Source organism: Sparus aurata, chromosome 18 (assembly GCF_900880675.1).
Source record: "Sparus aurata chromosome 18, fSpaAur1.1, whole genome shotgun sequence".
Classification (NCBI taxonomy): Eukaryota; Metazoa; Chordata; class Actinopteri; order Spariformes; family Sparidae; genus Sparus; species Sparus aurata.
In genome coordinates this window covers 5,300,924-5,316,866 of record NC_044204.1, presented here as the reverse complement: position 1 = coordinate 5,316,866, position 15,943 = coordinate 5,300,924, and the positions used below count along the sequence as shown (strand labels likewise).

General features: G+C 40.0%; 1 protein-coding gene across 1 annotated transcript in view; it reads left to right on the top strand.

Moving 5' to 3' along the window:
- fat2 (FAT atypical cadherin 2) overlaps positions 1-15,943 on the top strand; it is a 115,882-nt gene that overhangs the window by 18,785 nt on the left and 81,154 nt on the right. The window contains exons 3-6 of the mRNA XM_030395786.1: positions 1,826-2,137; positions 11,324-11,382; positions 13,193-13,504; positions 15,263-15,470. Coding sequence (XP_030251646.1) covers positions 1,826-2,137; positions 11,324-11,382; positions 13,193-13,504; positions 15,263-15,470 — 891 coding nt within the window. The remainder of the gene's footprint in view (positions 1-1,825; positions 2,138-11,323; positions 11,383-13,192; positions 13,505-15,262; positions 15,471-15,943) is intronic.

Here is a 15,943-nt window from a genome sequence, read left to right as displayed (position 1 = left end):
AACAAGGGGAAAATGGGAAAATTGTTTTGTCATCTTGTTCTACACTTAGGCTCTCAATTAACATGTACAGGTTGAGAGGTAACTCTGACTCAGATTAAAAGTGAGAGGTTATACTAAATAGTGCATTGGACACAAGGAAACTGCAATCTGTAGTAGAGGTTACAGGAGGTGCGACCAGCTGGTCTAGGAGCTTTGACTCAATTTTGATCAGTTCAAGGTTTATTATCATAAGTTTTTACAATGACATCATGTTCTTTTCTGCTCTGAGTTGAATTTTCTGAACTCAAAGCTTCAGGGCTCTCCTGCAAAACTGACGGGCACTTTGGTCACCTAAAATTCCATCTGACCAGGCCTTGAGCTAATAGAAATAAAAAAAAAAAAGAACTTAGATTTGTTGTTCTGTTTCTACTTAGTTGTTGACCTTTATTCATAATTCTTTGCTGCACAATGAGCAACGACTTAAGGAAGTTACTGGTCCCGACCAAAAAAGCATATAAGCTTCTTAGAGGCTGGTTCTCCCCATTTTTTTTATTTATTTATTTTTTTTGATATACTATTATAATCCCAAATTGGGATATTCCTTTTTCCACTCACATTACACAGGTGCGCACACACAAACACACACATGCAGTGTAGAGGAGATGAGCGAAGGGGCAGCCACACATGCTACGGCGCCCAATGAGCAGTGTAAGGGGTCGGTGCCTTGCTCAGGGGCACCTCGGCAATGCCCAGGATGTGAACAAGCACTCTCCAACTGCCAGTCCACATCATTCTTTCTTGGTCCGGGTGGGACTTGAACCGGCGACCTTCAAGTCCCCAAGCCAAGTCCCTACGGACTGAGCTATTTCCAGTTTATGTGTTCAGTTGTGTTATCTAGCTGCTAGCGGTGGCTTCGTATTTAGCTTACAGACATGAGAGTAGTATCAAACTTTTCCTTTAAAAAGATCAACAGCAGCTTATTTGATTAATGGCCAGTACATCAATATGGTGCCGTTTATGAAGAAGAGTATTAGGCAAACTAGTTCAATCGGTCTTTTGCGCTTATTCTGAGTTTAAACAGCTCGTTGCAGATCATATCTTTTACCACAAGACCTATTAGTGGCTTCTTGAGCTTTGGATCATATTACACGATCTTCCTCGTCAGAAGCAGTCAGATGTACATAGTTTTCCTTTGCTTATGATAAGATGAGACACTTGGTTTTACAACCTGACATTTCCTTCCTGGGGTGGTTACAGCAGTTTTCCTGTTTTCCCATCAGAATTTCCTTTGCAGAGGATACTCTGCAATCTCTCAGCATATCATAATGCATTCCATTAGTCTGCTGTTGCACTTAGGGCTGTGATAAAATCAGGCCAAATAGAGTTTGCTGTCATAATCGAACCGTGCTGAAATATGTCTCTTTTTCTGTTTTGCTGGTTTTTCAACTCCCCCTCAGGGTATAGAAACATCTTCTGATGAAATCTGTGTGCAGTAAAGTCAATCTTAGTTGTTTTTAGTTCCCCAGCATACCAAGAAACAGTTTCATCTATACCATGAGAATTTAAGTACGTTTTGACAATACTAATGTGTCACCCATGTCTTGGGCATCAATGCAGACTTTTTGAAATGTAAACAGTCAGTCTAAACAAAATGAAAGTCATGGTGATTGATAGATCATCCAGGATGGTTACAGTTAATAAAAATAATGGTGATTATGGTGATAGGTGATTGATTCCTGAGGCGCAGCCGCAGGTTTGAAACATGTTGATACTGGTGTTTTGTTCAAAAGTGAAAACATTGTTGCATCTGAACAATTATTCCTCATTCCCTCCCTCTCTGCCTCAGGTGTGATTCGTACAACAGAGACATTGGACCGAGAGACAATGCCTCACTACTGGCTTTCTGTCTATGTCACTGATTTGGGCACTGAACCTCTGATCGCCTGGACTCACGTGTTTCTGGAGGTCCTGGACGTTAACGATAATGCTCCAGAGCTCTCTCAGCCGGTGTATTTCGCCACGGTCCAGGAGAACGTGGACAAGGTCAAGTCCGTCGTCCAGGTGTTGGCCACAGATGCAGACACTTCCTCTGACGGGAAGCTTTCCTACCAGATGCTGGAGTCTCATCGCACCTACTTCGATGTGGATCTCAAAACAGGTAATTAAGACTGTATAAGCAGAAACTTTGTTGAACACAGAAATGCAGTTCCATTATTATACTTCTTTCTTTTTGTTCAGTTTTACATTTTATGTTGTGCTTATGGTCTGGTTAGGTTAAGGCACAAAAAACACTTGTTTAGGTTGAGGAAAAGTTCACGATTTGGCTCAAAATAGTTGTTTTTAATCACCACAAGCATGGCTCGAGTTGTCCTATGGTCTTAGATAATCCAGTGTTTTTATTCTCACAAATGCCTGTAACTCCACCACCATCCCCTGCACCTACAGAAATGAAAGTCAAGTCATAAACATGTAATGTGAACATGATGTGACACGTTTTGTTGAAATGTCAATATGTTACATACTGAAGCCTATGACACTTGAACGGATCAGTGGTTTGAAGAAATCTTAGCTGCCTACAGTTCTGCTGAAATAGCACAGAAACACTGAGCCACTGAGCATCTCAGCCCCTTTGGTGCTGGGCATAGCTAAAGAAGGGGAGAAGTTGCTGAGAGGGTGGGAAGCAACAACTTTGTTTGAAATATTACAAACATGTTTGCAGGTGGTGTCTAAAAAGTTAGAATGACTTAAAAATCATATTTTAGTTGTTAAAATAAAAATCAGTCTTTTCCCATTTTATGCTGAAGATGACTACAGAAATGGCACATATGGGCGATGCAAACAAATTCTCCTATTTTCTACCTTTGACATAACATAACTTGAATTATGTTCTGAAAATAAACCATCTAGGCAGCTTCACCTTCAGCTTTGTGACAATAAGTATAGACATTTTACTATTTAGTGTGTCTCTAAAACATGAGCTGAAGCTTTTAGCGAGGGAACACTCAGGCAGGCACTTACCCAGCAACTCTCGGATATAGGAAGTAATTGGATCAGCCTGCACAGTTTCTTCTTCCCATTTTACAAGCAGTTTGGACAGATATACTGGCTGCTCCCTCCCTTATGATTGATCTGCATTTTGATTCAAACACCCCCTATGACTATAAGACATCTGGAGGACTGCTGTTCTTTCTCTTTCACAAATTGTTTCAACATGTATGTCGCCATGTCCCCATGGCAGATTTACGTTTTGATTCAGGAGTGTTGTTGCAACTATAAAACCTGTGACAGCGAGTTATTTCCCACAAGACGGGTTAAAAAATAGTTGATATTTGCTAATGCACTGTTGCAGGTCTGAGCAGAGCCAGCCATGCAGAACCTGGGCGTGTCGCTGAGACGGCAGAGCTGAACATTAAACTTCATAATGAGAGACTCCTTCAGAGGTCACTCACAAACTCATCCATGCGTGTTCTGAAAGCTTGTAGAGAAAAAAAAAAAACGTTGACAGTAGAGTAAAAAAACTGTAGCTGCACTCAGGGATGTGAGTGTTCATGTTTGACAGTTGCAACTGAGTCACCTGGTGCGGACTTTGATGTTGGGGCAAATTAGCGCAGCATTAGCTCTTAAGATGCAAGTCGCTACAAGCCCTGTCCTCTTCCTATAATCTCCAGGTGCCTGTGGTGTTTGTCCACACCCTAAGGCCAGTATACCAGAGGATTACAGGCAGGGAGGGCCAGTTGTGTTGATACGTCACACAAAGGCAGGGAGGACAGGAGGTGTTGAAACAGTCGGAGAGTGTCACATTAAAACAAGCTTTTTCTTTTGTCTATAAGCAGGTGTATTTGATATTTCATTACTCGTGCATTCAAACACTGAATGAAATATGTTTGGTTGGAAAGATTTATTGTGTCTGTGTCTGCTGCTTACACTCTGACGATTTCTCTCATGTCAACTTTGACTATAGACTGAGGTGTTTGTGTAGAAAGGCCTTCATATTGGCTCTCAATAAACTTTCAAAAGTAAATCTTCTATTGGCCAACATATATTAATTATAGGATTAAACTGCATAAAAAAGTGATTACAAAGTAATACTGAGCACTTTGTGAATGCTAGGATGAAAGTCTATCTGCTATTAGTCATGATGTGTTCCACACAGCAAAAATGAGTGTGTCCACCCGAGAGTCATGTTTCCATCAGAGCTGATCAGAGCTGGAGCCGATGCCCATGGACCATGACTACTGCAGAATCATTGACTGAAGCGAATGCCGATTTTACTCTTTGACACTGAAGACAAGAGGCAGTGTGATATATAATGTTTTTTGTGGCTGAATGGAAGCAAAATCCTGGAGCTAGACTCCAACATCTAGTAATGCCACATACTTTAGGCCAGGTAGTTAAACCAAAGAGGAATTTGCACACAAGGTTCTTAACTTAAACTATTGAGAAGATTTCTTGATGGAGAATCTGACCTTTTACTTGAAGGCAGCAATGCTCATATTATAGTCACTGCCGGGAAAAAGACATCAGACATAAACGAACACAAGAAAAATCTGACATCAGTCCTAAGTTTGGTTAGGGAGAATTGTTTTTACTTTGCTGACATAAACGTGCTGCTGAAACCTGATCTTTAGAACATGATCCACCTTGTGTTATTCTCACAAGTGAACTCACTGATAACAAAGTACAGTTCAGACCGACTGGTGTAGAAACCTCTCATGCCTCGACAGGATCAACATGAGTCATATTTGTATGCAGGTTTCTGACTAAGGTTTTATCCACCTGAAGCGTATAAATCCTTCGTGCTGTAGAACCATCTATCTGACTCAACCTCAAAGAATTACAGGTTTCAGCAGAGGTGGATGTGTGCTAAGCATTTGTTCAATCTGTTTTGTTGCAGGAACAAGGGTGTGCCAAGAAACAAAATGATCGAAAATCAGTGTCTCACTCCTATGTAATTTAAGTTTAGGTTTCAATATGTGTTTCACCGAAAGATATTGTTTGCAAGGCCAGGCAGGTCAGGAATGTGCCTAAATCATTAGCCTTTCTCAACAGCAAATTCCTAAAATTTTCAAAGCCTCAACGATCCTGAAATTGATATATTGTTAAGCTGATAAGCCGTCTTTATTTTTAGTTTTTTACAGTAAACATTCACATGTCACAAACAGACACCTGGTTAGTCTGTTGATAGTCTACAGTTTTCATGTTGCCGACAGTTTCACCAAAGCAAACGAAACCAACAATAAAATTGATCTGCCAACTGTATCTGTATCTGTAAGAACACATCAGTGAGTTAAGTCTTTAAAACTTAATCAAAGACTCCTAATCATTTCCAAAGCTGATAATGGGCGGAGCTGTTGTGCACTTCTCTCGATATAAACAGCCATGACTACTCCATTTAACGTGGGGGTGATTCCCCATTTTACACATTCACTTTTAGTAGGCAGAAGTCAGAAGTCAAGAGGTGTCATTGTTTTTTGTTTTTTTGTCCAGTGTGAAAGTTGTTTGTTTTGATCATTTCATGGGATTGACAATAAGAAAAAATGGAACAGCACCCTTATCCTCATTTCACATTTTTCCTTCGGGCTGTTTTGCTTCTCTCTCTAGTATTCTGTGAATTCTAATAGTTTTGGATAACTGAAACACAAACTGGTATTTCTACTCCTTAACGTGGAGTGAATCTTTTTGCTCCACTCTGTTTGCATCTTTTCTGCTGTGTTTTTAGCATTTGTTACAGCTTTAAATGTAGTTTTTTGCTTCTGACCTCACCTTGAGAAAGTTTGCCCACGCATAGTGATTACAAATGGGTGCAGTAATCAGTGCTAGTGAGTCGTACAAACGAGGCAGGGTGCTTTCTATCTCGGTTCCGATCAGATAGTGATCCGATAATGAGGAGCACTTAAAGACCCAGGGGTGCCAGCTTGGTGGACTTGCTGTTGCAATTAGTAATGAATAGAGCTATTTGCTGTTTTTTTTCTGGGGTTTGTTTACACACACAGCCACATTTGCATAAATCTGTTATTGAGGGGGTACTTTTGTATTCTTAGCTTAAGAAAGAAATTCTCTTTTTAAACCAACAGAGGTGAGTTTGGCCTCCTGCCTTGCATTCCTGATATGTTTGACTGGCTCTTACTTTCTCTGTGAGCGTGAGAGTCTTCTTCCCTCATTGATATTGCTGACATGTTGCTCAAAAATGCCGCATAATTTAAGATGTCTCCCTTGACAACATAATTTAGACATGGCTCGGTGAGTAAATTAAAGACTACATAAAAAAAGTTTGGAAGTAGCCACTGCGGAATAGCTGACTGTCAGTGAATGCAGAGAGAAGGATACGGAAACAACAAACCGGGTCCTGACACGTCGACTACTGTTTATCTTCACGTGGTTTTGACAGCAGTCAAGCACGGCTGAGTGAAAACAGGCGACGGGGGAGAGACGAGGCTTTACCCCTGATTCCCATGTCTGTGCTAATGACAAAAACACACTTTCTAATGTGCCCCACCTGTCCTAATGAAGTCCTCCCCGCAGGGCTTGTTTGCAATGTCGTAAAAGGCCTGGACGACCCTCAGCAGGGTCTTTCACTTTACTTAGTTCCCTCAGCTCAGTCTACAGACAGCAACTCCCACACCCTCTCATGACGCCCTCCTTCACTCAGTCCTGACAAATGAACCCTGACAAGTATTTCTACACAAATCACACAAATCTTAGGTGGCCCTTTTCATACAGAGATGTTGCATTATCTCCGCAGTGGAGGTTTTCCAATTCTCTAACGTTGTTCACACAGAACCAAGCAGCTCCAGCTTAAAGCTGCACCAGTGTGACTGTTGTTTGGTCCTGTAACATTGCTTTGTGGGACATTTCTCTTTATTTTGTTGAGTGAAAGACCTGTTTAGTTATCAGAATGTGAACACCATCAGCCGGCTTACTCACTCACACAGGTACTGTTCGCCTCTGCTGCACCTCTGATACTACTCCAGAGGCGCATCAGAGCTGCATCGGCACCTTGCATGGCAATCACCGCCATTAGTGTATGAATGCATATATGAATTAATGTAAGTCGCTTTGGACAAATGCATCTGCTTAATGCCCTAAAATGTAAATGTAAATCGTAGCAGCACTGACAGACTTCTCTTGTAGGTTGTTTGATTGATTTGATTTCCACTGATACTAATATTGCTACTTGGAGAACTGGTTTTAAATTTCTAACATGAATACGTTTAATTAATTAAGCTGTAATTATGCTTTAGCCACCAGTGTAAATGTTGACATCTTTCCTGGACACACTATGTAGTTTAAACAAGACCACTGTCTGCATTTGTGTCAGTTTTTGCCCTGAATCCCTAGGTTTCTTACCTGTTCTCGCAGTTGGAAAATATATAAACTACTGAGTAATACCATTTGTAGTGGTGGAAGAGGCAGTCAATCCTCTAATTAAGTAAAAGCAGTGATTCAACAGAAGAGGATTACTCTATTGCAAGTGAATGTTCTGCATTCAGATTTTTACCTGATATTATAGAAGAACTGCAAACTTTTCATAATAAAAGTAAAAGTACTAAGCAGTTTAGTATTGGTTAGATGGTTGCAGTACAAATCATTTTACTATACTATATGTGAGTAATGCCTCTACAAGGTTTAATTTGATGTTGTCTTTATTTTCTTCTTATGAACAGATAATACAACAACTTTCAATTAAGATAATCCTATGTTATGGATTGTAATTTTGATCTACAAAGTACTGTGAAATAACTTAATATGAAACTATTTACAATGTTCACTGCTTTCCTTTGGAATGGACTCAAGTGTAAACCACGTAGTGTAAACTGGAAGCACTACATGTACCTTTTGAATTGCTCAGTACTTAAATGGACTTTCTGAGTACTCAGTGCTGCCATGCAGTGTTGAGGCCTATGTATACAACTTTTGTGAAACAGACACAACTTTTTCAGTGGATAAATACATAATTCCTACTTTTTGCCTTTTAAGGGGTATTCCTGTTTTTCAAATAGGCAGACATGGTGATGTACTGTTAGATGATTGTCTTGCAATGTATGGATGTGATCAGAATCACGATATCATGATACTATTGTTGTCGCCAGTTACTCTGTGATTCCCACCCTTAATGTCAGAAATCACATCCCAGCCTCAGCATGCCAGCTTACTCTTATTACACAGTCACTGATTGAACACTGTCACTACCTTCTCTGCCAGCTCAGAGATCCCCCCCCCCCCCCATCCTGTCTTCAAACCTTTTAAAACAGAATGATGAAGCAGAATAGGGACACAACGTTTCTGCAGGCTGTGTAAAAGGGGCTTTCTGAATCTCAACACCTCCATCACTGCTGACACAGAGGTGATCTGTGTAGTTAAGCATTAAGAATGAACAGTAGAGGAAAGGATTTGCATTGTACTTGGAGTTCTGCACACTTTTCATACCTCTGCACACCCGGCCTTCAGCCGAACAGAACTCAGCATGCAGAAATGATGACACATGTGCCACTGTTATAGTTAAATGGTTGTTTGTCAGCGGCTGAGTTTTCGATGTAACTGGCTCTGTTGACAGATTTATTTCCCAGGCAAATTAATTCCTCAACTCTTCCCTGACGAACAATAAATTAACCCCTCTCGCTCAGACGTCTTTTTATTGCCCATTATTGACACAATCCCACCTACATAGTGACATTTTCAAGAAACCCTTCAACCTAAGTGTCAGGTTTTGCTTGAACTAGAACCAGTCACGTACATTTGTAAATAACAGAAAATATTTTCAGACAGTCTGTCCTCGCTGAGAAGAGCAGCTATTTTTATGGACGTTTTCAGACATGGTCTGAAGGCACTTTGTATAAACTCATTTTTCAAGCCTATTTTGTCTTAAATCCATTGTCTTAAATACATGCTGGATATCAATACAATCTTCACCTCTAGACATCTGGGGAACTTTTTATACCACCTTCAAAAACAAACTTTTACAGTCCTAGTGTATTGATGCCCTGGTGCTTTATCAATTCAAAGTGATTTAAAAGTCGATCATTAAACAATACACATATAAAAAGAAAACTGGAGACTAATGTACACAAAATATTAAAACAATAATACAATCAATGAAATACAATAAATAAACAAAAAACAGAATTAAATGAAGCAAGACTGTGATAAAAATTACGATGTTTCACAGCCGTTCATCACAAAGCAATGTTCAGAGTTAAGTTTTAAGGTTACTTTGAAATATAAACCCCCTCATGGCAATGATCTGACCATCTGACCACGATCACATCATGTGAATTTAGTGTCTGAGGGGCTATAGGTTGAAACTATAGATGTTAATTATTTCAAAAGCATTCTCATAAAACTATCATCACTTCACACCAACAATAAACACAGGGTTTTCCTCAGTGTTTGCCTTGGTGTGAAACAGGATAAACACACACACACAAACACACTTATCCACCTGACCCCAGTTATTATGCCGCCAGCAGCATTAGCAGTGTTGTGCCAGTGCCAGTGTGTCTCTGATGTCCCTATTAGCGCCAGTAGCTGCCCCAAAACACTTCACTTAATTTATTTAGATTAGACGAGATGAGGTCAAAAACCTGACTGGTAAATTGATTCACAGCGCCGAAAAAAGAGAGAAAGAGATTGGACAGTGCAAAATTGAAACAAAGTGGGACCCTCAAACATAAAGTGTTTTAATGAAAAAATAAGGTTAATGATGATATGTTTATGGATCTTAAAATTAACACCAACTCTTAAAGAATAGATGTCCTTGACGAAAACATTTTTTGGACTGATAGATTAGCTGAATAATTTAAAAAGTGTGTGGATTAGTTTTTTCACTAGTTTTATTACTTCATTAGATTTAAAGAAAATCCATCTACTGATTTTTTTTAATCAGAGACCAAACTATAATTGTGAATAATATAGTTTCTTCTAATGATGATAAAAAAGGTTGCAAAAGGCCCTGGTGAAAGAGCAGTGGCGAAAAAATGAAGAAAAATCATGGATACTACAGTGATTGGGTCGAGGAGTTTTCTCTGTCTTTTTCTGTTTCTCTTCTTGTTTGACTAGCAGGCTGTATGGCGCTACGTCGGCCAAAAATCCCGTGACAAGGGCCAGTTCGTACCAAATATGCAAACACACTGCGACAACTAGGGCCACAGATGTACACTGGTGGACCCGACACTGGCCAACAGCCAACATTTGTCCTGCTGTGTCAGGGCCCTCTCCAATCTTACTCCAATGACAGTGTAAAAAACAATTTCCTGTGCCTGCAACCAACCAGAAGCCATACAGAGAGAATAATAACTAGACAATCATGAAAAAACATCTCTATAAAAAAACCCTCCAAATTTATATATAACATTTGACCTGTTATTATCTAAAGTATATATATGTTTCTCATCGCGCCTGCTCCCCTATGACTTTCTTTCCGGTGCCACCCCATTCTCATGATGATCAGTGAAATCAACTCCAGTCCAAAGTGGGAAACCCACAGTGATACTGAAAAAACTTCTGCCTGTTGTCCAAAGTGAAGAAAAAGTCGAGGTTTTGCAACAGACTCCCAACAAAAGTGAATAACCTGTCAGGCCACATAGTTTATGTCCGTATCAGAGACAAACACACTGTTGGCGATACAGACAGACGTTGATTCACCAAACTGTCTGATGTGTGTCGGTATCTGATTGGATGTTCAGCCTGATGATTCACAGATTTAACTGATTCAGAATTATTTAACCCAGTTGATGCAAAGCCAAATGTTTTTTTTTTTGTTGTTGTTGTCAGAACAAGGTCCTTCTATCAGTACTGAAATTATTTATTTAAGTTTTTTGTATATTCCCTTTGTTATCTGTCATTGCTTTTGCAAAACAAGTTAGGGCATCAATTTGAATAAGGCTATCCAGATAAGACACTTAATCAGGATGAAATCATTTGCCAAGTTTTCGTGTTGAACTGGTGAGAACTCACAAACTTTTCTCAACATAAAAAACAGACATACACACACGTATGGTACACACACAGGAGGGTCTACTTAAAGACAGCGGTCACACAGAGATGTACGACCAACAACAGCAGAAACAACATCCATAAACCAAACTGTGTTTGCTCAGGTGCAGTCAGCTCTGTTACTGCTCTACAAACACACACACACACACACACACACACACACACACACCACAAACACCTACAATAACAGTAGGAGTAGCTCTCCTAATTGTTTGTGTTTGTTTGTATTGGTGTAATTAGCACTCTCACTTCCCGAGACTCTCACACACATTAACAGCATTGATTCTCTCTCTCTCTTTTTCTCTGCTCTGTGTGTGTGTGTTTGTGTGTGTGTGTGTGTGTGCGCGCACAGGTGTAATCAGCACACTGACTGCATTGGACCGAGAGGATAAACCGGAGCACAGTGTCGAGGTGAGACTCTTAAAAACAACATTTTCACTTCCCTTTGGCTGGTGCTGAAACTGATGCACCACAAAACAGCTGGATTTGTTTTTCACTGAGTTTCAGAGTATCAATATTGTCTTTATTGACAGACTAGAGGTCCAGATATAAAAGACACACACAATATACGGACAAACATAACATTACACAAAGATAGACATGTGTCCTCAATGGTTAAGAAATACAAATACAAATGTTGGTTCCAATATTCCCACAAGCTGGAGGAATACCTTGTCTTACTTTGGGTAGGGTCAGTCAAGGATATTATAATCCCATTCCTTGACTCAATCAGCCGAAACATAATTATATAAAAAGAATTCATAATGCCTGAAAAGTGGGAATATTCGTGCAAACATCGTACTACCACTTTCCCACCGTGGGTACTTTAACAAGATTCTAAGAGCATCATTATATGCCACCTTAATCTTATTCATCTTTGCTTTACTATGGCTACACCACAGGTGTGCTCTTTAAAGCGGAGTGCAGTATGCTATGTTTTAACTTCATCAGTGCACATATGAAATTTGAGTGCCAACGTAGTTGCCTGGGCATACAGTTTATAGCACTGGCATTGAATATCATCATCATCATTAAGGTCATTCCTGATGATATGCCCTAAATATTTTACTTATATATTATAAATATACTAACCAGTATATTTTACTGGTTATAATATCTAGCTCTTGCTCAGACAAGTAAAAGGAGGGAAACTTTAGCTTCTGATCCTCCTTAGTTCTGGCTATCATGATAACACTCTTTTTGGGATTAAATTCGATTTCATACTGCAAACCATACTTCATACAAGCTCTGAGCCGTTGCTGTAAGCCAGCACTACATGGTGACATACTAATTCAATCATCAGCGTACATTAAATGGTTAATACGTTTATTCCCCACCATACATCCAGTCTTACACAATAATTCTCGAGACAGATCACCCATATACAGGTTAAAAAGGACAGGTGACAATATTCCGCCTTGTCTGAACCCATTGGTAACAGGGAATGGGTTTGATATTGTTTTGCCCCATCTTACTTGTATGGTTTGGTGTGAGTACCAATAATGCAGAATTCTTATTAAGTATGCGTGCACCCCTCGCTCTTGCAGCTTGATAAACAGTTTGCCATGATTAATGTGGTCAAAGGCTTTGGAGGCATCTAGAAAACACATAAACAGTGTTGTGTTGTGCCTTTTATAGTTAGAGACAAGTTCTTTTAAAGCATTAAGACACAAATCAGTGCCATGCTTAGTTTTGAATCCAAATTGGTTGTCAGTTGTTATAGCATGTTCTTCAATAGATAGATAGATAGATAGATAGTATTCTAGTTATAGCAATTGGTCTGTAGTTATCCATGCTTGATGCTTTGCAGGTTTTGTCTTTGATGACTGGTGCTAGCAGTACAGATAGCATAGAGTCAAGTAATATGCCATGAAACAACAATCCAGATATGGATCAATAAATCCATAACAATATACTATGTTCTACAGGCTGTTGGGGGCGGGGGGGGGACTTTTATGTGTTATACACACTGTTGGATATGTTATACAACATAGGGGAGAGTTACACTTGGTCTCTTACAGGCAATTAAAGGTCAGTATCTTCAATTTGCTGTCCAAAAACTGAGGATTTTTTAATCTATTTATTGTAGAAAACCAACGAATCGTCATATTTAAAAGGCTGAAACCAGATAATATTTGACATTTTTGCTTAAAATTGACTTAAATGGGGTTTTTTTTGTTGTTGTTTTTTTAAATAGATCCTCTTTCTTCTTCATTCCCAGGTAATCGTTTCAGATAACGCTTCTCCGTCTTTGCGATCCACCGCCACTGTGGTGATCAGAGTCCTTGATGCCAACGACAACCGACCAAAATTCACGGACAAACTTTTCCACGTGAAGCTTCCTGAACAGCGCCAGCAAGCTGGTAAACAGGAAGTCTGCAGGATGGTTGCCCGTGACGATGATGAAGGCTCAAACGCTGTTGTTACCTATAAGCTCCAAGACAACAACGATGAGCGTTTTGAGATTGACTCAGCGACGGGTGTGGTGACATCACATGGTGATTTCTGGCCTGGAAACTACAGTATTCTCACAGTAGGTGTTCAGAACAGTCTGAATTCTTGTTATTACGATTTGAAATGCTCAAGTAGGGTTGTGTGAAAGTGAAGCAAAAACAGACCTCCTATCTGTCAGCACAAGCGATAATGAGCTTGTATCTCAACATGCTGCAGGTAAATACTTTCTCTAAAGGGCTGTGCTTCATTTGCACATTTCTGTAGAAGGTGTGGAGACTTTAAAGTATTGACCGAGGCCTCCAGCTCTGCTGAAGAGATCAAATTACCCATGCTTAATACTCTGAAAGGCACTTCACTGACACCTGCTCTGAAACCAATGATTGTTCAGTCCTTGTCATCGCTGGGCATTGTAGAGGGCAGAGAGGTTAATCAGCAGAAGAAAAGCTCTTTAGGATTTCAAAAACATGAAAAATCTTTTATTCCTCTGCCGCTGACATGTCGTTAAGACTTTGCTTCTCTCGATGTTGAACAACTCTACAGATGTTTAATGGTTAAGGCTGCTGTTATTCTGTTTTTCTTGATTTCAGTATACAGTAAATACAGTAAACTGCTAAAAGTTGGGTTATAGCCACTTTGTGTTGAATTTGAAATGTTCGTCTTTCTACAAAAATTATCTTTGGCAGAAAGCACTCCACTACTATACACCGTACTGTAATTGGGAGGAAAATTTGACATTTGGGGTGTCAGGGGAGTGGTGTTTAGCAAGAACGAAGCAGCAAATCAGAAATAAAACTTTTGTCTAGTTGATTCACAGCATTCTTAAGCACAATAAACCTGCAGGGTTTGTTTAAATGCAGTTCATGTACACGCTTCATCTTTTCCACAGTTTTTTTTTTTTTTCCAAAGTATTTTTTTGACCTTTTATGGCTTTATTGATAGTACAGCTGAAGATATGACAGGAAACAGGGAGAGAGAGAGGGGGGGAGTGACACGCAGCAAAGGGACCCAGGCCGGGAGTCGAACCCGGGTCCACTGCAAAGCCTCAGCACATGGGACGCTTGCTCTACCTACCGAGCTAAATGGCGCCCCCTTTTCCACTGTTTTGACTCTCTGCTCTGTCTGTGTTAGCGTGTAGCTCAGCCCTGCCCTCAGTCATAGCAAACTGAGAGCAGAGGAGAGAGGTGGAGACAAGGAAGTAACATAATATCTGCCCCTGTTTTTGGCTGGAGGCTACTAACATCCTATCCACAGCAAATTAGTAAGAAAAATAAGAAATTATAGGCAGAGGGCAGCGTCCCTGCAGGTACAGACACAGTCATGCACTTTTAATGGCTCATAAGTGATGATGGAGAAGGCTTGCTTTTTTTATGAGTTGTTTTTTCTGGAAATTCCTGCATAGTATACCTTTAAGAAACTATTGTGTTTCCACACGTTTCTGTTCATTACGCTGTTACCAGAACCAGAAGCAGTTTTTACATATGTATAGTAACAAAACATCTAGCTAACAATTTTAAACAACTGATCAACTGATTTGAAACACTTGTGCTCTTTGGTGGAAGAAAAATGATAAAAGGAAATACTTAAATACTTACTAAAAAAAAGAAAAGCCTATTAGTGCAGCTGTTACATGTACATTTTCACTCAGTTTACCACTCTGACGTCGCCCTAGTTTATCATGACAACAGTCTGGAGTTTCCATGAGATAAATGATTTGATTCCTAAGAGGCTTTATTTTAACCAGTGAGGTAGGCGGAGCCAGACTGATTACTGTCTAATAGTTCTAATTTTAGTAAAACGCTAATTAAAATGTTAATTCAATTTCTATGTTAATTTCCAGATTAAAGCCACAGACCAGGGCAGCCCCTCACGCTCGTCCACGGCGAGACTCGACATCGAGTGGATCACCCTCCCACCACCCTCTGTTGAGCCAATCACGTTCGACGAGCCCCACTTCACCTTTGCCATCCTCGAAACGGAGCCTGTCACTCATATGGTGGGCATCATCATGACGGAGACGCATCGGCAGAGGTGGTTCGATATCACAGGTGAGAAGAAATTAACACACACGGCCAACCACACACACATAATCTGCATCTACAGTCTGGTATTGAGATGAGTATTGACTGGAAGCTGTTTGTTGTGCAGGTGAGGTCAGGAAAACAGAATAAACATTAAGTTCTGATGAAAAACAAGCATCGCACAAATGAGGGTAATGTTCTCCAAAGGAAGACAGAGGATAGATATTAACCATTAATATTTCTTTCCATAATATACTAGGATATATTTGACAAGAGAGGGCAGGAAAAGTGCCTGAAATCAGACCTCAATGATCATTGTGTAATGACTTCTCATAACTCACAGAGTGGCTGCTTCTGCCTGCAGCAAACAGCAAGAAATATTAGGAAATAATATCTGACATTCACCATATTGCCACTTATACCGAAGTGCTGACTTGTCGAGCGCTGGCTCGCACGGCAGAATATAAACAGGTTGCAACCATCATCCATCCATATGAACC